Here is a 23,162-nt window from a genome sequence, read left to right as displayed (position 1 = left end):
TTAAATCCATATTCTAGAATAATCACATAATAGGGTTTAATCTAATAAAATAATTGAATGTGATAAAACTATAATTTTTTTTAATGATTTTTCCAACTAATAAAAGGATTTTTTTCAAGTAGGTAAATATTATTTCTATCTACATCAACACTTATTGGTACAATCAACATTCCGTTAGTTTAATATTAAGTTAGGGACCATTTAGAATCATATTGAAAACCTCGGAACTAAAGTATATCTTTTGACCAAATAGACTTTAACTCCAAACATGGGAGATCAAAAGTGTATTTTGCCCCGAAAAAAATTATTGAAAACCGTTGGAACATGTCTCACTTGACATGCTATTAAAAAAAATAAAAAAAAATGGGTCTTTTTATATATAAAAAAATATTTAAAAGCATTTACACTTTATAACAAAAAGTTCCAAAATTATTACACTTTTGAAACTTTTTTCTATAAAATGTAAATATTTTTTAGAATTTTCTATTTATAAAAGAATTTTCCTAAAAAAAACACTCCCATTTTAATTAATTTATTCATTTTTTTCTCTGATTTTCTTCTTGATATAATTATATTTTAGTTCATAATTTGACTGTTGGAACTTTTTGCTATAAATGATAAATATTTTAGGATTTTTCTATTTATAAAAGAATTTCTCTAAAAAAAAAAAAAAAAAAAAAAAAAAAAAAAAAAAAAAAAAACCTCCCATTTTAATTAATTTAATCTTTTTTTTTCTCCTCCGACTTTCTTCTTAAATGTGATTATATTTCAGTTCATAACTCGCAGTCCCGCTTCGCGCCAAGAACTTCGCTTCTTGCGTAGAGCCGTTTCGGCCAAAGGTATGATTAACATTTTCAATTCTAAACCTGCATTTCTCGATTCTTTGCGCTTCAGGTAACCTTCTGTTCTATGTTCATCCTGTTCTTTCACTATGACTGATCATCGTTTAAGTTTTCTCAGACTTGAATTGTCATAGCATTCAATTGAGACGTACGTTACTGACTTGAGTATTCGTTGAGAATGAGAAATTGTTTTTCCATTTGAATTCAACTGAGTGCCATGGCTAGTTTGAAGCTTTTGTTCGTCCTCGAGCACATTTGAAACTGCTGTACAAAGTGTAGCTTCTTCTTGTTAAAATTTCCAGAAATTTCAAATTCTCTTCGTTATTTTTTCATGTTTTCAATCGCTCCTCGGATTGGCTTCAGTAGTGCAGAAGAAAAGCAAGTTGAACGAATTTTGAGAAAATATTAGCTGAGTCTTATATCAATTAGTCGTTGTTCATGGCGTATCCCCTCTGATAATGGTTTTCGTCCCGTTGAATAATCTTTCGACAAATTCTTGAGCTAATAAGTTGGGATTAAGAATTTTTTTATGAAACGTGAATCGTTTTCTTCGTTTTTTTTTCTCAAAACTCTAGGTTTTGGTCGTCAAATCCTTTTAGCTTCATGCTTTTCAAACTGAACTGTACTTCATTTGTCGATTGATCATGTATGTTGGAAAAGAAATTTTTGAAAATATATTTTCATTTTCCATTTTCACTTCATAGTACTCGGGAGATATTTCACGTTGTTCTTTGCCTTTTCATACTATTATGTTATGAAATATGATACGATTTGCTTGTTTTGTTTTTAGGAATGTGTTATTGACATGGTGAATGTTGTCAGTTTTCTCGGGGGTGCTGCTTCTTTTTCCTTGTGCAATAAGGCTTGGCTTCATTTCAAAATGTTGCAGTGGATGGGAGGATCCAGGCGGAAAGTTGCAACGGTAACTTTGGCATCAGCTAATCTAACTTAAATTGGCTGCATTTAGTTTTTGTTTTTCTATTAGCCGTTTGTCTTTCAAATCCTAAATATCATTCATGAAACATCAAGGTCAAACTTTTCAGTTTATTAATACCTGACCGTTTGAATCATATAGCCTAGAAGTAGCAGCTTAAACACTCGATATCGTTTTTCTTCTCTCCCTTTCTTTTCTTCGGCTAGCTTTCTTCTTAGGAAATAAACAGTCTAACACTGGGCTACAGGCGCTTGTTGTTCTTTGGCTAGCTTTCTGAAAAAAGTAAAATGTAAAAAGATAAATGAACAAATAAAAGTTTAGAACTCAGTGGATTTTTCACTTGACAAAACAATAGTCCATTTCAGTGCATGACTAGGTGATCTAAACAGGTCGTACAGGCTCTGGGCGGATTAAGTTTATTTCTTCTCCTCTCGATGTTCTTTTGTAGTAGTCATACATTGTCACAAATGTAGGCCTCAAACTAGATATATTGTGCTATTATTTATTTATTTATAGATTTACGTACTCCAACAGCATGTGCACCCATTTTCTTAATCCTTCTGTTCTAGAGGAAGAATTCACATGAGTTACTTCCATTATAGTTGTATCTACGTCTGATTGTCTATAGTTACTTTTAAAATAGGGCTAAAGTTTTGTTCTGATTCACAAGCATTTCCCTTTTGCATGATTAAAATTGATAATTGCTATGAGGAACTATTCAGTCGAGGAAATCCACACAAAACAGGTAAAATAATTAGTAAATTCTCAATTTTGTTTGTGGTTATGAATTTACTATTATTTTGAAATCTTCATAACCTTCTCGAATATAGAATTTGATGAATTTGTTGTTTCGAAAATAAAGATCAATTGATTTGAATGGTAAATGCTAATAGAGCATCTTCATAAAATCTGCAACATCACTTTACCGAATCTCTAATTTCTTAAGTCCTAACTTTTAAGTCTAACCTTTTCTATTATCAAGACAAAAGCAGTATTTTGAGCAAAGAAAAAGACGACAACAACTGTCCTCTGGCTCAGAGAATTGTCATGATGCAGCTGACACAGGCAGGGAACAAAAAGAGCATCGGTCATTGGATATTATAAGTTTCCTAAATTTATCAACAATTCCTCAAGAGAACAAAGCTGCTTACTCCATTGGTAACCTTCCAAAACTATTGCATTGAAACATAGAACTTATTTTTCATGTTTTTTTTTTTCTAAAGCATTTGAAAGTAGAAACGAAAGGAATTCTTCCATTGTAGATGCACTCCCATATAAAGGTTTTGCAGTTGCATTCTATAGAGATTAGACTAGTATGCAAAGTTACTTTTCCATATATCATTTTGCCTGGTATGGTAATCCTTGTCCCGCAAGTTTGGATTCTCAGCAAAATATATTGTATTCTTTTAATGGAATGCTTGAAGTTAAGCGAATATGTCAACGAGTAATTATATAATTTAATAATGTAGGTAAAAGGACGTGCATAAACTATACTGAACAGATTAATTTGTGATATTTGATCTTGAGTGGAATTATTTTGGAATCTTGAGTGAGGTTTTGTTTGGGGGTGTGCGTTCTGTATTTGGTTTAAGTGAGGTTTGGTTTGTGAGAGTGGACTTTGTTTATATTTAAAAAAGAATACGGCATGAACTCTTATTTGTTCCAAAGAAAAAAAGTGATGTTTGACCTGCAAGCCACCGATTTTTTTCTGATCTCCTTATCCTTTGTTGTTTAGTTGATGATTAATTATATGTTGATATTGTTTTATGGTGTTTTGTTACAGAGGCCAATACTTCAGTGCGGTCTCATTTCATGAAAGAGCCAATTCCAACCCTTTATAACATAGAGACATTAGAGAAATCTTCTGAGTTTGAAAATAAACGTGATTTTCTAACTAATTCTTTGATTATGCCTATTCTATCCCAAGTTGTTTCTCTTAGACCATTTAATCTGAAGTGAATGCATTACTTTGAAGAGCAAAATGACAAAACAGGAGCTCCATCCCGCTATAAAGAGCAGACTTTATCTCCAGTGAAGTGAGTGAGAATTGTTTTGATACCATTATGCATATGAGATTGATATTTCTTCTCATATTCATTCACATATTTCTTCTCAATTTCTGCAACTGAGTTTGATCTGTATTCATATACTTTCAAACTGATGTAATTACTGGTAAATAATCTTTTGATCAAGCTGCTGGTATGTATATATATATATATTATGGAAGAGTGACGTACTCCTAGATATTATATTTACAATTCTTTGTAGAATTTTTGCTATATATAACATGTATTTTTTTTTTTTTCATTCTAGCAGACATGTTATTAGTGACCCCAACAATGGTAATAACGCTAAGAACAAAGTAGATTCTCAATCAGATCAGGGGAAGATATCTGTTGATCAAAGTAAGTAGGCAAAAGCCATTGAACTCTTGTTATTTTCCATCCTTTTCCTTCTATGTTGGTTTTTGCTGAATTTGACACCCGAACTGTTTATTGTAGAGCTGCCATAGTAATGTAACCATGTTTTTTAGTTTGTAATTGTTATTTGCCATCAGCTGCTCCTATTACTTCTGGTTATAAAATTTGTGCCTGAACTCTAACTTTCCCATTTATCAGGTCTTTCTATATTTGATTTGCTTGGCGATGATGGAATGGCTGTCAAATCCGAAGGAAGTCCAATGAAAGAAGCTCATGTCGCATTTTCAGTTGATGGTACAGATTACTAACTAGAGAATATTTAACTTAGGATTTATGTGTTAGGTATCTACTTCCCTGCACTCAGTAAAACCCAACAAGACAAAGGACTAGGAAAACAGATCAACAAAGCTCTGATATATATTGAGGATATAAAGAGATGATGTAAGCTCCTATTACAATAGCTAAGAGAAGAAACAAGTACTCAGGGTAAAAAACTTGCAAAGTAAAGCAAAATTAGCACATTCGAGAGAGTTGGTAATCCTCTCCTCAAAAGCTCTTCCAACCTTTACCAAAAATGTCCTCCTTGCACTGATTCCGATCCATTCCTTTTATAGTAATTTCAGTGGTCCCCTCATATCAAACCCTCACGGTTCACATCCTCTGCAGGTGTAATCTTTTGTGCAATCCCTTTCCTACCCCTTCTCTTATATGGATAAAGTATCGGGGGTTTAACATCATGTCTTGCCCTACAACTATAGGGATGATTTTAAGGGGGGGTCTAAACCAAACTCATTCTGCCGGTAGACTCTTTAGACTTGAATTTCTCGATTGACTCGTGTTTTTCATTTTAGAATGTTGTAGACAAAATTGTGCCCAAACAAGATGCTTCTAAGGTTTCGGTGAGATAATATAAATGATAGAAATTGGAAATATTGGCAGATACCAAGTCACTATTTCATCAGAAATGGAAATGACTTTATATATAGTTTTTGAATGCCATATATTTTTCTAACATTTCATCTATAACTGGAACATAGTGTCTGAATGCTATATGCATTTTCCACTATCATATATGTTGTTTCCAGTATGAATGAGTAAAGCACAGCAACACATGTATCTCTTTCAGAAGCTAGTGCCTTTTCTCCGGACTATTTCTAATGAATGAATTTTTGTCAGGTTTGGGCAGAGTAGGAATGGAAACACCAGCATGTTCCCCACAGCACGCCAGCAGGTATTCGAATAATATTTTATTGTTCATTCCATAACCATAAAAAAACATCCTTGATTAAAATTATAAAATTAGAACGTATGAGATTAAATTTCAGCCTAACAAATATTTCCCACTGCAATGGCAGAAGCTATGGCTTCTCATCTTGCCTAGAAAGAATGCGACCTTGGAACGCCTCTAAGAACACCAAAGTGTTGGATGACTTTGAACTTGAAGGCGTAAGAGCATTCCGGGATGCATCTTGCTACATTCTTTTGATTTCATATAATTCGTATGCTATTGATTTTTTCTGGTGGTATTATAACCTTGTATTCCACAACTCCTTATGGTCTTCTTCTCACTATTTTGTATGCTCTGCTTACATTCTGGCATCTCATGAAGTTTTGTCTTTAAATTATTGTTGTTCTGCCTCTTAACAGAAAAGACTGCTATAAAGTAACCTGGATTATATTATTCTCTAAAAGCTAAATAATGTCTATCTGTTGTATTTATCTAAGTTAATAATTTGAGTCTCATAATTTTCAGTTAGAGTAGTGTATCTTTATCGTGTTTTTATTTAACTTGAAATTGACAATGTTGATATTGATACACAAAATGCAGGATATCAAAATGCACTGTGATGATGGTTCTTTAAATTATTCCTTTGACATCATGGATACATGTGATAACCCAAAGAAGAAATCACCTTCTAAGATCCATTTCCGTTCCGTTGAAGATTGCAAGAGAAATGAACATGGTGGCAGAAGTATCTTTGATGGCACGGATGGAGAAAGAGATGGATATGAAGGTAAATCTTTTGTTCTCTTATTCATCCTTGTGAAGGTTTAGTGTAAGTTGGTCTATTTATTACCACCAGTTTTCATGTATTTTTTATAGTTTTATCCTTGAAATTTAACTTTTTCCTCTTTATGTCCAATTGGAACATGCATCAATAAAATGTGATTTTGTTTTTCCTAAAAAATAACCCACGAAGATAGTTTATCTTCTTTTTTTTTTCTGTAGTTTTGTCAACTAGTCGTCTACTATTTCATAGATTTGTGCTGCTTCTCCTTCCCTTGTGTTTGTCAAATACGTTGATTATCATTTTACCTTTTAAGTTATTTTATCTCAACATCTTGTGTCTTCTAGGTGGATTCAACTTCTTAAATGACACCTTCCTTGGGGAGATGGAATGTGATCTCTTCGAGAAGACTCATTTTAATGGCATTAGTAGCATTGCGTCTGATTTGTTGAACTATGAAAAGTATGATATATCAGAAAATTCATTTGACAGCCCCTATCTACCAAAAAAGCGGTATATGTTGATGAACGCTAACTTCTTAGGTTTTTCTAAAGTAAAGAAAAATTTATCTGAAGTAAATATTATGTGCAGAGGTGCAGGTGCTACAAGAACAATGGACAGATCCAATTTATTTGGTAATCTCCTTTCCCCCCCGCCCCAAAAAAAAATGATAATATTAATAAAATCTGGAGTCTATGTAGATGTGCAGTGAGTTTTCTCTTCTCTATGGTTGATTTGCTGTAGTGAAACAATCAAGTGAGCAGCTTATAATGCCCCGTTTAGTGTGAACGGTTCTATATATCAATACAGAGAACCTACTAGAATGTATAGCTGTGTTTATGTTACATTGTTACTGACTCTGAGGGTATCATCTAGTTGCTTGTATCCATCAAAATTCATGTATTGGGTGATGTCCAACATGTGCTTCTCCTTGTTATGTTGCTTGGCAAACTTTAAAGCTTTTTCCTCCCTTCTTTTGCTTCCTTTCTTTTGAAATTCTTGACATTTAAATTTATTACAATGAGAAGTTCAAGAGATTTTGGAGATTCCAGTGTTGATAACTCGGTGTACACCTAAAAGCTTGATTTTTTATAATTAGATCCGGTCGACTCAAGCTCGAAGCACCATACCTTAGGATATGATTATGATTTAATGGCGGATGTAAAAAGGTATTCCAAATTTCAAATAGAATGTTAATGAGGTGGTAAAGCATATAAGTATTACGTAAGTTTTGTCTGTGTTAGCAGGAACCCAAAAGCCACAAGGATTTCTGATTTCGAAGATAAGTTACACCAACCAGATTGGTTTTACTTTATGGCAGATGACACAACAGACAACTTCAGCTTGTTGAGGTCAGTAAAACAAATTTCTTTGTCGTTTCATTTTATTGTCTTGTTTTTCCTCTCGCTCTGACTTATGTGTCAGACTTTTTCAACTTTTTGGCAGTGAAGAGTCATGTGCAACCAGTGCAGGTGATATGAGTTAGTTTCTTAGGAAACGTGCTTCGAATACAGTTTCTGGGAGAATATATATACATACATACATACATACATATATATATATGTATGTATATATAAATATATATATATGTATATATATGTATATATATTCTTTCGTCTTCTTCTCATATTGATCAGAATAAGTTGACTTGCTTTTCTCTTATGCTGTTTATGTCAGTTAGGGGCGAGGCATTCAATAGCACGCCATTAAATGCAAATCCGAGACAGAGCATGAGAAGAGGCATGGATGATGATTCTGGCCCTAGGAATAGTTACAGTGTTGACAGAATTTACTCCGCGGACCCACGTTACAAAGTCAGGGACAAAGAGCAAAAAGAGTATGTGCGGAAATCAAATTCAACAAAGTTCAAGCCAGTCCATAACTCAAACTCTCCTTTCATGGACAAACCACAGCCATTTCAAACCTGGTCGTTTGAGAAAGAATGTAACTTCAGCTCTCCATGTCAAAGTCCAGTAGCAGATCGTCCATTCAGAGGCTCTATGCGTTGGAATGAATATCCCTGCGCTGAGCCTTCTCTTCCTGAATCCTCCTTCACAAACAAACACGTTGAAACTGTTCCTCATCCTTCTAGCAGTTCAACCAAAAGGCCTTCCTTTCAACCATCAAATATAGCGACTGCTGTACTTGAGCGCAGCCTGTGTTCAAATTCAAAATTTGTAGGAACGTATACAAGCATGACAGAAACTACAAGTTCTGATGGAGAAGACCCAATTTCTCCTGTACTATCAGCTCGGGGAAGTGTCGGAATAGGCGAAAAAAGCGAATCCAAAGTTCCATCATTAGGAAGTGAAAAAGTTGATTTCCATGAAGACAAATGCACCAGAACTAGAAGCAAGAAGGTCTGTGTAGACGACACTAACAGAGAGTGGTTGGATGATTCGAAACATGAGAAGAAAAATTGTGATAGCATCAGAAATAAAGCGGAAAATGAATCTCTGGTAGTGGAAAATGTGGAGGCCTTCCATGATTCTGACCATGTAGAAAACGACGGCAAAATTGACAAGTACGTAATTGCCATTCTTCATACTTTACTATTTTTGTTCGTTAACAGATTTCCATGATGAACTGCACTTTAGATCTCTACTAAATAAGTTTAAATTGGGTCTAGATTTAGCCCTGATGATAAAGTTTCTGTTCCATATTCTAAAGGAGAAAAGGGTATGTACATTCATTTCTTTTTCTTTGTTTTGATTTTAATTTTTTTAACTTGCATTATCCAATGGTAGCTATAGGATTGATGAGGTTCACTTGTAAAGTACAGAAGTAAAAGATGTTAAGGTGGAAGGAAGAAAGACAAAGGGCAAAAGTTGCAGCATGGACTCATCTTCACAAGTGATGATGCTTGAAAGTTATGTTCTTCAGCTTCTCTTCGTGCAAAAGGTACTTCTAAAGCAAGCATCTTCTCAAGAATTTATGAAAAATGCATGAAATTCTTCTCTTTGGTCATTTTCATTTACTCTTCATCTGCTGAAAATTTGAAGGTTTGTCCGAATATTACGTGCTTTTGCCTTAAAATTTCTTGTATTTTGTCGCATGGATTAGTTGGATGATAGAAATTAGTTTTTTGGTTTCTTTTCAACAAATTGATAAAGACGTAGCTAGGCCTACTTTGGTCCACAATCTCAATTTCCCGCTAAACCATTTTTTGTCATCAAACAACAACAGCTCTGAACTGTGATAGGGACCCGTTGGAATTTGGGCGTGGGTCGACAAAAGGAATGGTCTTATCTTATGATTTTTTTCTTTTTCTTAACCCAATAAGGATCCTTTATTCACGCCATAAGTTTATCTTCTTAAATATTAATAGACCCCAGATTAATATCAACTGACCTTATTTTTAATGATACAATAAATTAAGAGTATGGAAATTTTTCCTGTTAAGGTGGAATTCCATTATAAATTAAATATAGTATGCCTATCTTAAATCATTGATTTTTTATGCCTCGTATCCTCAACTAGGCTTAGGCAGAATAACAGAGCAAGTATATAAGCCTTTCTGGAATAGCAAAAATGTGTTCCTCATCACTCTGTTGGCAAGGGAGAGAGACATAAGATTTTTTTTTTTTTTCCTTTTTCTTTTATTGGGTTAAATTAAACAAAATACTTTTAAAAAAAAGTTATATGCTTAAATTATCTCTAAAAATCTATATTTGATAACTATTTGGTTTGTAGTTTTAATTTTTTAAAATTAAGTTTACAACCACCTCTCCAACCTCCAAATTTATTGCTTTCTTATCAACTTGCTATCCATGTTTTAAAAAAGCATGACCAAATTTTGAACACTAAAACAAATGGTTTTAAAAAACTTATTTTTGTTTTTGAAATTTTGCTAAAAATTCAACATTTTTACTCAGGAAAGATACAAATTACTGTAGAAAAATGTGAAGAAATGGGATTAATTTTTGAAAATCAAAATAAAAACGAAATGGTTATCAAATGAGGCTTATAAGTTTCATTCAGTTTTGAATTTCTATATTTGTTTCAAATTAACATCCTTGGAGAGTTTTTTTTGTTTTTTTTTTTTTGTTAGAATAAGATAGAAATTGGCTCTGCAATTAATATGTAAAAAATTGAAAAACATGTGACATTATTTACAATATCATTCATGCAAACTTGCGTGGTAATGTGTAAAACATTGGTTATGCAAATAATCTTAACGATATTGTTACGAAATCGATAATTAAAGAACACAAAAAGGAACGTAGAGATAGAGAAGATCGATACACAGATATACGTGATTCACTAACGGTGTGTTAGTTATGTCCACAGGCAGAGGAAGAACAGTATTATTAGGGAGAATGTTTTCAGAAAATTACATCATACGGCGCCTGTAGGATTAGAGAGATTATCTAACGCACTACTCTAAACCCTAGGATCATAATCGTAAATAATTGCAAAGAAATAAATATGCATACATGGTTGTTCGAAACACCAACAAACAAATTTAAGGTATTCCAATAGATATCTTTCAAGATGAAATAAATGGTAACAATTTCACAGAGCTTTTTCTTTGGAGCAAATTTCAATATTCAAGTGAAAAATAAAATTTCAAAGTTAAAGGAAGCATAATTGAAACTCATCTCAAATAGAACATTATTTGATTTAGGTTATATTTGGGAGTGATTATTAAATTGTTAAAATCAATTCCGTTGTTTTTGAAATTGTTCTAAATTATATTTTTAATCATTTAAAATTAATTTTAATGAATTTAAAACGTGTTTTAAATTGATTTTAGAGTTATAGTAAACTTTTTTACGGTCAAAACACCTGAAGTTCGTGAAAAAGGGGACAAGTTTTTTTCTTTTTTCATCGGCCCGGTTTTACATTTTCTTCGGCTACTCAAAATTAGGTTCTCCAGTGAATTCTTAATTCCTCTTCATATTCGTTTAAATTAGGGTAAAAAGGAAAATCAGAACATGAGAGAGCAACGATTTTGAGACTAATCATTTTTCCAATTAAAACGGTAGTAACATGGAGTGGGCTCACTTTTGTTTAATTAATCAAAATTACTTTTCATATGTTAATTTTTTTTGGGTAAGCACATATCTAACATAAAATATTATAAAAATAGTGGCTAAAACAAAGTGAAGTCTAAATTTTCATAATGTTGATTGTTATTCTCTTTTAAACTTTTAAGTTTGTTTCATTTTAGTTTTTAAACTTTCATAGGATTTTTGTTAGCCTTTGAACTTTTAGGAAATAACTATGTTGATGCTTCCTATATTATTCTTTTTATCGCCTAATATCTACTTGATGGAATTTGAATCATGCTCATATTAATACACTAAAGTCTTGTCATTAATGTTTTAAAAGTCAAAATTAAAGTAAGGATCAATTTGTTATTTTTTTAAAAAGTTCAACAAATATAATAAACATTTTATTTTAAGAGTTTAAAAATCAAATCCGATATTTCAAAAGTTGGAGGACCAATAAGCATAAAAGAAGAGAAAAAATGAAATTCAAACCTAATAGAGTTGATTATAACTAGTAAAAATTAGAATATGAAATTTAATTAAGATCTACATGAAATTGATAAATTCTTTTTAGAATCGATATCACCATAATTTTTAAAATACGTTAATATTAAAGTTTAAATTCTCATATGCTATAGTTTACTAATTATAACAAGAAATATGTATTAAATCCAATCCATATTTTTGCAGTCTAACGAAGCGAAACCAACTCAAATTTTATTGATTGAAATTAGAAAAATTTATAGATTAAAACGAATACTAACACCATTTTTGTATTACATTTCTTATTTTAAAAGAATTTCTGATATGATTAAATCCTCGATAACTAAACTTTCTTGTGGTAAATTCTTGAAAACAAACACAAAACTGATGTATTTTAATATTATGAATTAGCTAAACCAAATCAAACTAATCAAACACCTAAATTTGGATATAACTCAAAACAATACGCAAGCAAATAACTTCAACTTTGGATATCACTCGTTAAGATCTTGCCAAATTTAGAGAAAGACGAAGGCTTTTCACAATTTGATTGTTTTGTTGTTTCCAGATGTTTCGGTGTCTTGTCTTTAATTAATTAATTTTTTTTCAAAAAAAAAAAAGCTATTTTTGGTAATTTTGTAAATTTGTTAAAAGAAAATAAAAACGGTGGCAAGATGTGTATGGAAGACTTATCCACTATTCCTAAAGTCAAAATCCAACGACTTACCAATGTCAACAAGCATTAACGATGTCGTTTAAGAAAACTAACAAGAAAACTGCAGAGTCGAAATTTAGTAAAGAAGTAAAAAATAAAAATTAAAAATTACAGTTTTTTTTTTTTTTTACGAGGTTTTATTACGAATATAGAAGAGAAGGGGGAAAAAAAAGAAAAAGAAAATCTTTTTTCTTTTTGTTTTATATTAATTTTCCTGTGAAGAAGAAGCCGAAGCACATGGCAGAGAGAAGGAGATCTTAGAAGAGAAAAACTCGGCCGAAAAATCACAAAGAGAAAGAGAAAGAAGAGAGAGAGAGAGATTAGCCCTAAAATTGTGGGCAAAAAGGAGAAGAAAATGCAAGATCCAGCGCCATCGAACCCTATCCACACTCCCAATTCCAATCAAATTCCTCCACTCAATGTTGCAGCACCGCCGCCGAAGACTCACAAACCGCCGCCGGTGGCGAATGCGACGGCCTCCTCCTCGTCATCGATGTTTGCCAATGTGAATGCTGGAAATGCTTCATTCATGCCTAGAGTTGGCTCTCATCATCGGAGAGCTCATTCAGAAGTTAGTTTCCGGTTGCCGGAGGATATGATGGATATTTCCGCGTCGGATCCGTTCAATGGCGGTTCGTCGACGGCAAGTCTGGAGGAGATCGGATCGGAAGATGATCTGTTTTCGACTTACATTGATGTGAAGAAGCTTGGAGGTAATGGAGGAGGGAATTTCGTAGATCATAATGGTAATGGCGGAAGTGAAGGTGCTGGTGCTGGTAGCGAAGGGGAGAAGACTTCGAAGCCAAGGCATCGGCATAGCGTTTCGGTGGATGGAACGACGTCGTCGTCGAGTATGTTTGGGGAAATTATGGAAGCGAAGAAAGCTATGCCTCCTGATAAGTTGGCTGAGCTTTGGTCCAGTGATCCAAAACGCGCTAAAAGGTTTTTCTTCTTTACATTTCTATTGTGATTTTCTGTCTCTGTTTTCTTCTGAGTAATTCTTTCGCTTTCGATCCATTTTTGTTCGATTGTTCCACTATATCTGTTTGGCCTGCTAGATTATCGCCATTTTCAATGCTTTTGAGTTTTTATTTTCAATAAGTTTCAGTCGCCAATCACAGAAGTTTTCGGCATTTCTGTTTGCTTTTCACCTAAGCTAGATTCTGAAATGAGATGCCAAGCTGATTGTACATCATAATTTTAGTTGATTCAACTTCAATCACTGCTCCACATTTTGGTTTTCCAATTTTCATTTTCTTTTGTATGCTGATTTCTGGAGTTTTTTCATTTTTTTTAACTGGCCTTGGTTAAGTTTTAGAATCGAGTTGAGGGGTAGAGGGATCTGATTCCATTTTAATTTTTTTTTATTTGAATGTTTTGTTTACATTCCCAGATCCAAGCATCATTTGTCTTCAAATTTTTATTATAGTGTGTAAGTCAGTCAACGATCTCCCCTCTGTGGCTGGATTTATTTCTTGAGTCCAGAATATGGGGGTTTAATGAACCATTCTGCTACATGAGATTTACAGAAATAATCATGTACTTGATTTGAGTAAAGCTCTAGGTAGGAAAGATGCCGAGATAAAAATAGTTTAGAATCAAATTATGCAGCTTTTAAAACGTATCCATGCGCCTCAATCCCACGTATTTGTTCATGTACCGTTGTAAAACATGGTCTCTCGTTGGATTCAGTTAGATTTTATTTGGTTTGTTTCAAACCTCTTGTCTCTTGATCGGAAGTAGGGGTGTAAGCCATAACCGAAAAACAACCAAATCGGCCAAAACCGCCTCGGTTCGCGCCAATTTGATTCATCAGTTGTCGTGCCGGTTTTCAACCCGAGCCGACCAAAATCCAAACTCTCCTTACCCAATTTCCAAATTTTTTACGTGTGACGTGTGGCGTCTGGCTATATTTAGTTGACTTGCTATATTTTGTCCAATTTCCAACAGGTGAACAATTGATTTTTTTTTTATTATATTTAGTATTTACTCCCATTTTTAATAAGTGAATATGAACACTCAAGAGTACATGCTTTATGAGAGTTGAGATATACTCATGATGGCCTATCGGATTGTCATTTAGGAAAGAATACACAGTAAAAATGAAATACTTATTGAATTAAATCAACTATTTCGTTTCTTTTCTCGTGTCATCATACAAACAATTTGGAGAGGCATAGGTGGTGAAAGATGATGATTTCGTTGTATTGTATGATTTGTTTCATCTCGATATGTCATATACATATTGATTTCAGTTTTCACTAAACAAAATTATGGAATTCCCGGAAACCTTCTCCTCATGTCATTGCTGTTCTGTTTAGGATATTGGCAAATCGACAGTCTGCTGCTCGCTCAAAAGAGAGGAAGGCAAGATATATACAAGAATTGGAGCGCAAAGTGCAAACCCTTCAAACAGAAGCAACTACTCTATCAGCCCAATTGACTTTGTTCCAGGTTTGTGTCTATCAATATAAAACCTCAGCTTCCATTTTTCCCAGAATTTTCACCTCTGGCTATATGTTTTGGATGGAATGCATTCCAATTGTGGCAAGTGATGCATAAAGTCACTTCAATAATATGCTTGAAACTTATGTTCTTGGTTGAAAAAGGAGGGGCTGCTATTTTGTCATTTTTAAATTAAAATAGGTTAAATTATCATTTTAGTCCTATACTTTGAGTTTCATTCCATTGTAGTCGGTATATTTTCAAAGGTTAATTTCTATTCAAATTAATCAAATAAAAACAATAATTTTTATGCAAGAAAAGACACTATAAAAGGGAATATATTTTTAAAACATATAAAGAGAATGGTAATAAAGTTTTTTTTTTTTTTTTCATAAAAAACAACAATAAACACACCATGGGACCTATTTTTAGGATGTGTAGAAAATACGGAGACTAAAATTTATGAATAAAATGAAAACCCAAGATATAGGCATCAAAATGATATTTTTTTACCATCAAAATATCGTTTCACTAGTCTGAACTTCAACTATATGTAATAACAAAGGTGGTCACGTTAACTAGAAAACAGCTTAGAATTATGATCTGATTGAGACTTATCATCTTATACAGCGAGACACGACGGGTCTCAGTACTGAAAATACAGAGCTTAAGCTTCGTTTACAGGCTATGGAGCAACAAGCCCAATTGCGTGATGGTGAGAATTATACTTCATTACTTCTGTGTAATTGTAATTTTGAACATATGGTTGATATCTAAATCTATGCAGCTTTGAACGAAGCATTAAAGAAGGAAGTCGAGAGGCTTAAGATCGCTACAGGGGAAATGATGAGCCCTGCCGAGTCTTTTAACTTGGGAATTCATCACATGGCATACGCCCCGTCGTCTTTCATTCAACTTTCGCAACAACAACCAGGATCTGCTGGCCTTCAAAATATGCAAATGCCACCATTTAGCCATTCTCCATCCAATATGTCTACCCACCCTCTGCTTCCATCAGATTCTCATTCTCTCTCTGAGGTTCTGCAGACTGACTCTCTCGGCCGATTGCAGGGTCTCGACATCAGTAGTAAAGGATCGTCACTTGTGAAATCCGAGGGCCCTTCACTCTCTGCTAGTGAAAGCAGTACAACCTTTTGATGCAAAATTGGCTGCTGACACTTGACCCAACTGACTTGTTGATGATTCATGTGATTTAGTATATTGTTCATAGATCGACCTCCAGTTATTTAGAGAGTTTCTCCTCCACTTCAAATATCCCATTCATTTGATTTGTATTTAAGGACCAATTTTTTTTGTTCTATGTTTATATTCTTAAGGGGGATTCTTCAAACGGGTTTCGGTGCATTGTTTTGTTTCGGCATATGGAGCCTTGTTGTTGTGTTCATGGGTGGCTTGAAAGCTTTGTTGGAATGAAATGAGTCTGTGTTTGACGTCGGGATGCCGATTGTGTAGCCTTCTTTTTTTTCCTGGCTTGTACTAAATGACATCTTGTGGGTGTGCAGTCATTGGTAGATTTTGTCTATCCTTAGTGTTTGAAATTTGTTTCTAGCTGCATTCAGGTGTGTCTTTCAGGGTTGCAAATTTGGCTGTAGGTTTTCTACGAATTAATGAACATTTTTATCATAACAAACTATTTTCTTTTATTTTTCAGGGGAAAAAACTGCATTTCTTTTTAGTAACTTTTCTATAAGCTAAATTCGCTTGAAAATAATATAACCTAAAAATCAATTAGACAAATTTGATTAAAGTAATATTATCAGATAATCAGTGACAGTTCCTTAAAAATAATAACACTGATACTAATAAATGATAGTTTACCTAATAATCAATTAGAATAATTCCATGTCAAAAAATAATAATTCAAATAAAATAGTATAACCAGATAATCAGTGACATGAACTTGAAAAATTAATCAGAAATCCAATTCTTTGACCACATTATATTTACTCAATCTCCAAAATTTAATCCATCCTCGTCTACCAATCCGATTAGATTCTTCTTCCTCCACCCAATCAATTTTTTCTTCTTATATCTATAAGAGTATCTAAACTAGCTTACATACACCTTGACTAATCTCACTGAACAACTTGTTTGATCTCATAACATTTAAATGTCAAGAAAACTAATAGAATATTAAATCATGGGTAATTGACCGCCATAAATTGAACTCGTTAGTTACTCCCCTAAAATTCTTTATTAAACTCATGACCCTAGATATGTTGGATTCATATGCCAACAAGTGATTGGAGACATTAGAGAGCTGAATTTTTTTAGAGTTCAAAAAATAAATAGAAGTGGCATTTAAGTGACAATATGTCATTCGACTTCAACATTTTCATTTACATAGATATTTTCAATCTTTTTTTTCCACATTACAATCAAAATCCAAGGGGCATTACGAGGTCGACTACTCAAAATTACAGAAATAGCCCTGTAATTCAAGGTTAATTTATAATGCACGAATTTGGATCGGAATTTGGAAAGTCATTAGTATCTGGTCATGTTTCTCCACTTATCCTTCAGATCAACCTGAGACAAGCAACCCAACAACCTCTTACAAAACCGCTATGGACACTCAAAAAGACAAAATACCATTGTGAAATTGGTTACCTCTGTTCTTTCATCAAATATATCACGATAGCTATTTAAGATGAGCTTCCAATTTCCTTTACCAAACCTAAGTTACAAACACAAACAAGATCTTTAACTCGAGAGACAACAAAATTTAAGTTAATAGAACCACTTCACGATGCTATAAAAGGGCGGCAAGGATCAACCATTGTGCAATTTTAAGTTTCTAACTAAAGATTGTGTGTTCGTTAGGGGAAATTTGGTTATAAATACAGTGACCAAGAAAGGAAAAGGATAGGCAATATTTGGTGAAATGTATTCAGGCATGGGAGTATTCTCAAACATTTGATTTATCTTGTGATTTTGTGATCGTTTATCTTTTGATATATTCGAGTTCTATCATCATCCTTCTACAATCAAAAGAAAATGGTAAGAACTGAGAGCACATACCTTTCCACAGCAGTTCTTAAGGTGTCTTCTTCAAGCAAGCTCCACTTCTTACACTGCCTTCTCCGTACAATTTTAGTTTCTTCGTACTTCTTCAAGGGAGAAATAACCTTTCTCTTGGGACTAGGAAGGTGAAGTCTGTCGGCATGACTTCCTTCAGGTGAATCATCTATTGAATCATTCCACTGCAACAAAAAGAAAAGTCTTACCATAGAAAACAGTGAATTTAAAAGTAAATAAAAACATACAGCAAGAATGATTAAGAATATAGAGTAATCCACTCAATTAGAAAGGAGGGAACATCAAGAATCAAGATGAATATTCCATCTTCCAAGTGTGTGTAGACATGAAGTACTAAACCATTATAAACAATTGTCCTATCATAACTACCAACTTCCCTTTTAGTGCAAAATACAACACGATATTAATATCAAGTGCAACTACAATAAAATTGTATATATTTACAAGTATCTTTTTTTCCCTGCATTGATAACACTATAATTCTTGATTAAAATGAAAATGGTTGACAACACCGTATATTAAACTAAAAAATGATGCTCCGACATTTAATTCAGACCCAGCAATGATATTCTTGAGAACATAAAATAGTCGATATCGCACAATTGGGCACAAAGCCTTTAAAAAGCAATGTAGAAACTATCTCAGGCAACTCAAAACAGAAGGCAGAAAAGGCATGGTGGCATGCTAACAAAATGGCATCGAACATGGCTAACATTACCTCATATGAACAAGCTGTACTGTTGCGTTCCATGATGCTAGGCCGTGTCTTTTGACCATAACCTGGATTTTTAAGATTTGCACTCACAGATTGAAGAGGCACGGCGTCCTTGTTAATTGTTGGATTGGCAGCACCAGCATCATTTCGGCCCTCCGAAGAATGCTCACGAGTTTCATTCTTTTTGGCAAGATCATTGGCTACAGATTCTGCTATGCGCAATGCATCAGGAAGTGGATCTTTCACCACTGCCTGCAGCTCTACAGAGCTAGTCCTAAGTGCTTCTCGCACCCGGTTAACTTCAGTAGTATCTGGGCAAGTATATCTTTCAAATGAATTGCCATTCTCATTCTCGAAGTCCTCCAGTTGACTAATTTTAGCTCTGCCTCTAACACGTCTATGAAATGCAAGGGACTTGCATCTTGGCATAGCAGGAGTCCTCACGTTTTCTGATTATGCAAAAATAAATTGAGATTAAAGATTATTAGACCTTAAATTGCAAAAAATCACAAACTGAATAAAAACACGATAGAACCAAGAGAAAAAAAAGTATATAAACTAGCATCTATCATCAATCTATTATACAGTGGATATACATATCAGTACCATCTCGACGTGGAGTTGGATTGTGCAAAACTGCAACCTCCTTCTCAATCGATTCTTGCCCTTCCTCTGTTTCAGTAGCCAACTCTTGAACTCTCTCCGTGGTCGTAGCAACAATGTCTGGTTGTTTAGAACCCTCGTTGGTACCCAAACCCTGATGGCTATTTAGCAAATCAGTTCTTCTTTCAGGCTGACTAAGGACTTGCCCACTTTCGTGCTGCTCCGGTCTCACACGATTATCCGCTTGGGAGGGCACTTCAATCTCATCACCGCCACCTACATCCTCACTCTCAATAGCCATTTTGTTTGTTTTCTGCTCTAACTGACTAGGCTGCATTTCATTGACCATCCTTTTATCCATCAAAGAAGCACACAATTCAATAAATGACGAACCCATTACCGCCCACGCCTCACTCAGATAGTCTCCTGTCAGTTTCAGGGCATCATATCTCGTGTTCATGAGCATCAACTTCTTCCTAATATTTTTATCACAAAGTGACGCTTCAAATTCATCCTTCCATGCTTTCAATTCCCTCGAAACCAACTTACTCTTGCCCGATTTCACCAATTCAGTAACTCTTCCATTCCATATCCTCCTCACAGCATCAAAATACCTTCCATGTTTGTGAATGCCTTCCACCAGCAAGTACTTCACGGTGCATTCCACTGCCACAGCACAATATGCACCTTTCATTGATTCCATGATTGCAAGGCCTTCAGCCTTGTCTAACTGCTCAATCAACTCAAAATTTACAAGTAATTTCTCCGTTAAAACAGCATCCAATATTTCGCTCTCTAGGGACCTTAAAAGCACCGTTTTCTTCAGGCGAAAATCCTTGTCTGAGAAGGGAACGACCGCCATAACTCTCTTCTGCAAGTGATCGTCCATTTTACTCCGGAGTATGAATTCGATAATCCAACGGCAAATGTCCTCGTCCATGGTTCAAATAGAGTGGGAGGCAGAACAAACAAATGGGGAAAAACCCTAATTGATGAAAATGCTAACAGAAGAAAAAGCTAGGGTTTTTTCAATCCCTACTACAATGGGAACTACGATTTCGAGAAACTGGAGATATTCTTCGACGATGATAAAGTTAAAAGAGACAAACCGTCCGGCGGTGGAGATTGCAGAGAGCAAAATTTGAATTCGACAGATTCTTCTATGACGACCCCAATGCTATGCCGTTTGGAGGGAGGGAAGACGGAAGGGATATTGAAATTTTTGACCCCCTACCAAGTTTTTTTATTTATTTATTTTTAATTGATCTATTTTGAAAAAGCTGTTTTTTTTTTTAACCCTTTTTGAATTTTAGTGTGCCCCTCTCCAAGAGATAACAAGCCAGGCTACCGAGCTCGGTCCGTCTTTTTGACCTTTTGACGATGGGAGTGATATAAACATTGTAAACTTTTCATGTATAATTACTATTTTGCCCTCACATCTCATAATTAAATTTATCATACCTAATTCAACGATCAAATTCTTAACAAATTAATTTTCTTACCCGCAAAATAATTGTTTTCTCAACCAATTAATTCTTTTACTCACAAAATTAAATTAATTGTTTTTTCTAATTGTTAGGGAGTCAAAATTTTGGTAGGGGGTCAAAAATTTCAATTTGTGAATCTGGGTGAATATAGGTAAAACATAAGTTATATTGGTATACAAATTTTAAATGAAAATAATTGTTAAGTTTTATGTCATAAAACTCGTAGTTTGTAAATAATAAACATATTCTATTTTATAATAAAGTTGTTTTTGAGATCTATTTAGTAAAGATGATATTGAATATGTGGATTGTATTTCAAAACCCTAAATCCAATAAAATAAGAACCCCTAGCTATATCATGAATACTTGAACTATATGTAGAGACATAAAAGTGGATCAAGTTTGAGTAATGGCTAAAATGGTCTATAGCTAGGGATAAGGATGGGTACCTTATCCTAAGACACTATGGATACGACCCACTTGGTATTTAATACAAACAATGTGATATTGAATCGTTCATGTGAAAACATGAGAGTGGGGACGTCTTATGCAACGAGTTTGCATAAGACCAAACCGAGAAATAGTCACTTTTACTTTATAACATCGTTTGCTGTTAAAATTGGCTATTTCAATACAATGATCTAGGTAACTCGATTTTAATCTTGAGCTAACTATGAACTATTTTTTATTCGGAACTATCCTTTAATCTGCATGAGTGAAAGTGACCCGAGTTCACCGACTCAATAAGCCTACCATTTTAGGGATAAGTCCAAGTAGATAGCTGGGGACATAGTCCTGCAAGATGAAATTCGCTCATGCCTGATTATAGAGATGGTAGATAGGTTGTTATCTTAAATGTTGACTCCAAGTCTTGTATAAGGGGGCTCCACATTCTCATTGGCCTGAAAGGGATTTGATTTGGTGGTTGGACCACAAACCAATTGTTCATTAGAGGATCAGTGGGATTTAAGGAACAAGATGTAATTACAGGGGTTGAACGATAATTTTGATCCAACTATAACTACAAACAACCTGTGAATGATAGACTTACTAATCATGGTTATATCGAGTGAACATAAATATATCTACAGTGAGGAAAGTGTAGCTACTGGGTTATAGTGGAGTGTCTCGATAGGTAACGAATGTTGGTTAATTAGGTTAAAGAGTTTAGCCGGTTAATCTCATATCGTCAAAGCTCATGATCTGTAGGTCCATTAGGTCCCCTTACTAGCTCATATTGAACTAAACCTTAGAAAAGTGTGATGAGAAAATTTGAAACGTTTAAATTTTATCTAGGAAGCGTTAATTATATTTGATATACTTAATGACTTATCGTTTAATTATGAATTAAACAATATGGAGAATTGAAAATATTTAAATATGATTTATGTATTGTACACATGAATGGATTCATGATCGGGATTGATGTTAATTATTAATTTAATATTTGATATTAAATTAATAGTATTAATTACATTATTTTAAACTAATTTTATTTAAAATTAATTATTATACTTGATTTTATTTAAAATTGGTTGTAAAATTGATTTTATTTAAATATTTGATTTTTGTATTTCAGAAATTCAAAAATGGAGTTAGTGGATTTTTCCCACTTTTCTCCTTACAACACCTCAATCCCCACTATAATTAAGCTTGAATTTTCTGTCACTTAAGGGTTATTTTATTATGCATTATTTTTTCTTTAAATAGAGGAAGGAATTGCTGTGATTAAGGTTGAAAAATATTGGCTTTTGAAGCTGATTTTTATCTCTCAAAGCCATAGCTCCAAGTTCTCTCCAACTTCTTTTTTTCCTTGAAATTCATCATGTTTTTGGATCCCACAATCCGTTCTAAGACTGGAAAATAGCGGGGAAGATTCTAGCGGTAGTCTACGAAATGTTTGTGATAAAAAAAAACATCTAGATGATTGCTTCAATTTTGAGCTATATCAAAGTTTTATTTACAAACTTTATTTTTCGGTTTTGAACAAGTATGTTTAATCCTTAAAATTAGTGTAATTAGAGTGTTTTAGATCCAAATTACTTTCGCTTGCATATTTTTTTACTCTTACACTAATGTCTAATTTAGAATAGTTAATTACTTTTCTACCCTTCCCAACTTATTATATCTCACCAACCTTCAGTTACTTTTCTACTTCCCAACTTATTACATCCAACCACCACCAACCACCAATATAATGTTTTAACAAAACAAAAAACATACTCCCAACACCTAAAATTCTCTCCAACTCATAAAATTCTCTCTAAAACTTAAAGTTCTCTTTACAAAACTTGTGCTCTACAAAGCTTTGATTTTTCAAAAAGTATGTATTCCATTCATTTAACATGTTTTTATATCAATAATTTCTTATCATATTTGAATTCATTCGCTCGTTTTCTTTTCAGATTAGTTATGCTTGCTTGTTTAAATCCTCACTGATAATTAGCTTTTGAAA

At 33.7% G+C, this 23,162-nt stretch overlaps 3 protein-coding genes across 9 annotated transcripts; 2 read left to right on the top strand and 1 right to left on the bottom strand.

Annotated features, from left to right (window-relative positions):
* The first annotated feature begins 757 nt into the window (after positions 1-757).
* On the top strand, positions 758-9,399 carry LOC120087857. 7 transcript variants are annotated; one of them, XM_039044818.1, is made up of 19 exons: positions 758-839; positions 1,665-1,764; positions 2,499-2,521; positions 2,759-2,934; positions 3,560-3,658; positions 3,752-3,812; positions 4,090-4,181; positions 4,395-4,490; positions 5,373-5,427; positions 5,552-5,642; positions 6,025-6,211; positions 6,553-6,718; positions 6,797-6,840; positions 7,305-7,374; positions 7,453-7,557; positions 7,652-7,686; positions 7,883-8,729; positions 8,835-8,884; positions 8,988-9,398. In XM_039044818.1, exons 2-19 carry the CDS (start codon positions 1,723-1,725, stop codon positions 9,152-9,154), a joined length of 2,406 nt encoding a protein of 801 aa, XP_038900746.1. In that variant the 5' UTR covers positions 758-839; positions 1,665-1,722; the 3' UTR covers positions 9,155-9,398. The 7 variants fall into 7 exon arrangements, with proteins under 7 accessions (XP_038900746.1, XP_038900747.1, XP_038900742.1 ...); XM_039044819.1 differs by having other exon boundaries at positions 766-839; positions 1,633-1,764; positions 2,833-2,934; positions 8,988-9,399; XM_039044814.1 differs by having other exon boundaries at positions 766-839; positions 1,633-1,764; positions 8,988-9,399.
* Positions 9,400-12,604: 3,205 nt separating this feature from the next.
* LOC120088244 (transcription factor RF2b-like) lies at positions 12,605-16,301 on the top strand. The gene is made up of 4 exons (XM_039045397.1): positions 12,605-13,339; positions 14,719-14,851; positions 15,473-15,557; positions 15,630-16,301. The coding sequence occupies exons 1-4, from the start codon at positions 12,753-12,755 to the stop codon at positions 15,998-16,000; spliced, it is 1,176 nt and encodes a 391-aa protein (XP_038901325.1). The 5' UTR covers positions 12,605-12,752; the 3' UTR covers positions 16,001-16,301.
* An 827-nt stretch (positions 16,302-17,128) lies between these two features.
* On the bottom strand, positions 17,129-20,469 carry LOC120088243. The gene is made up of 5 exons (XM_039045396.1): positions 19,224-20,469; positions 18,621-19,066; positions 17,885-18,066; positions 17,474-17,540; positions 17,129-17,392 (listed from the first exon to the last, which is right to left on the bottom strand). Exons 1-5 carry the CDS (start codon positions 20,158-20,160, stop codon positions 17,351-17,353), a joined length of 1,674 nt encoding a protein of 557 aa, XP_038901324.1. The 5' UTR covers positions 20,161-20,469; the 3' UTR covers positions 17,129-17,350.
* Between the last annotated feature and the right edge of the window lie 2,693 nt (positions 20,470-23,162).

The sequence above is a fragment of the Benincasa hispida genome, chromosome 10 (assembly GCF_009727055.1).
Source record: "Benincasa hispida cultivar B227 chromosome 10, ASM972705v1, whole genome shotgun sequence".
In the NCBI taxonomy this organism is placed as follows: domain Eukaryota; kingdom Viridiplantae; phylum Streptophyta; class Magnoliopsida; order Cucurbitales; family Cucurbitaceae; genus Benincasa; species Benincasa hispida.
Note: the sequence above shows the minus strand (reverse complement) of the source record. Positions and strands in the feature narration are given on the sequence as shown.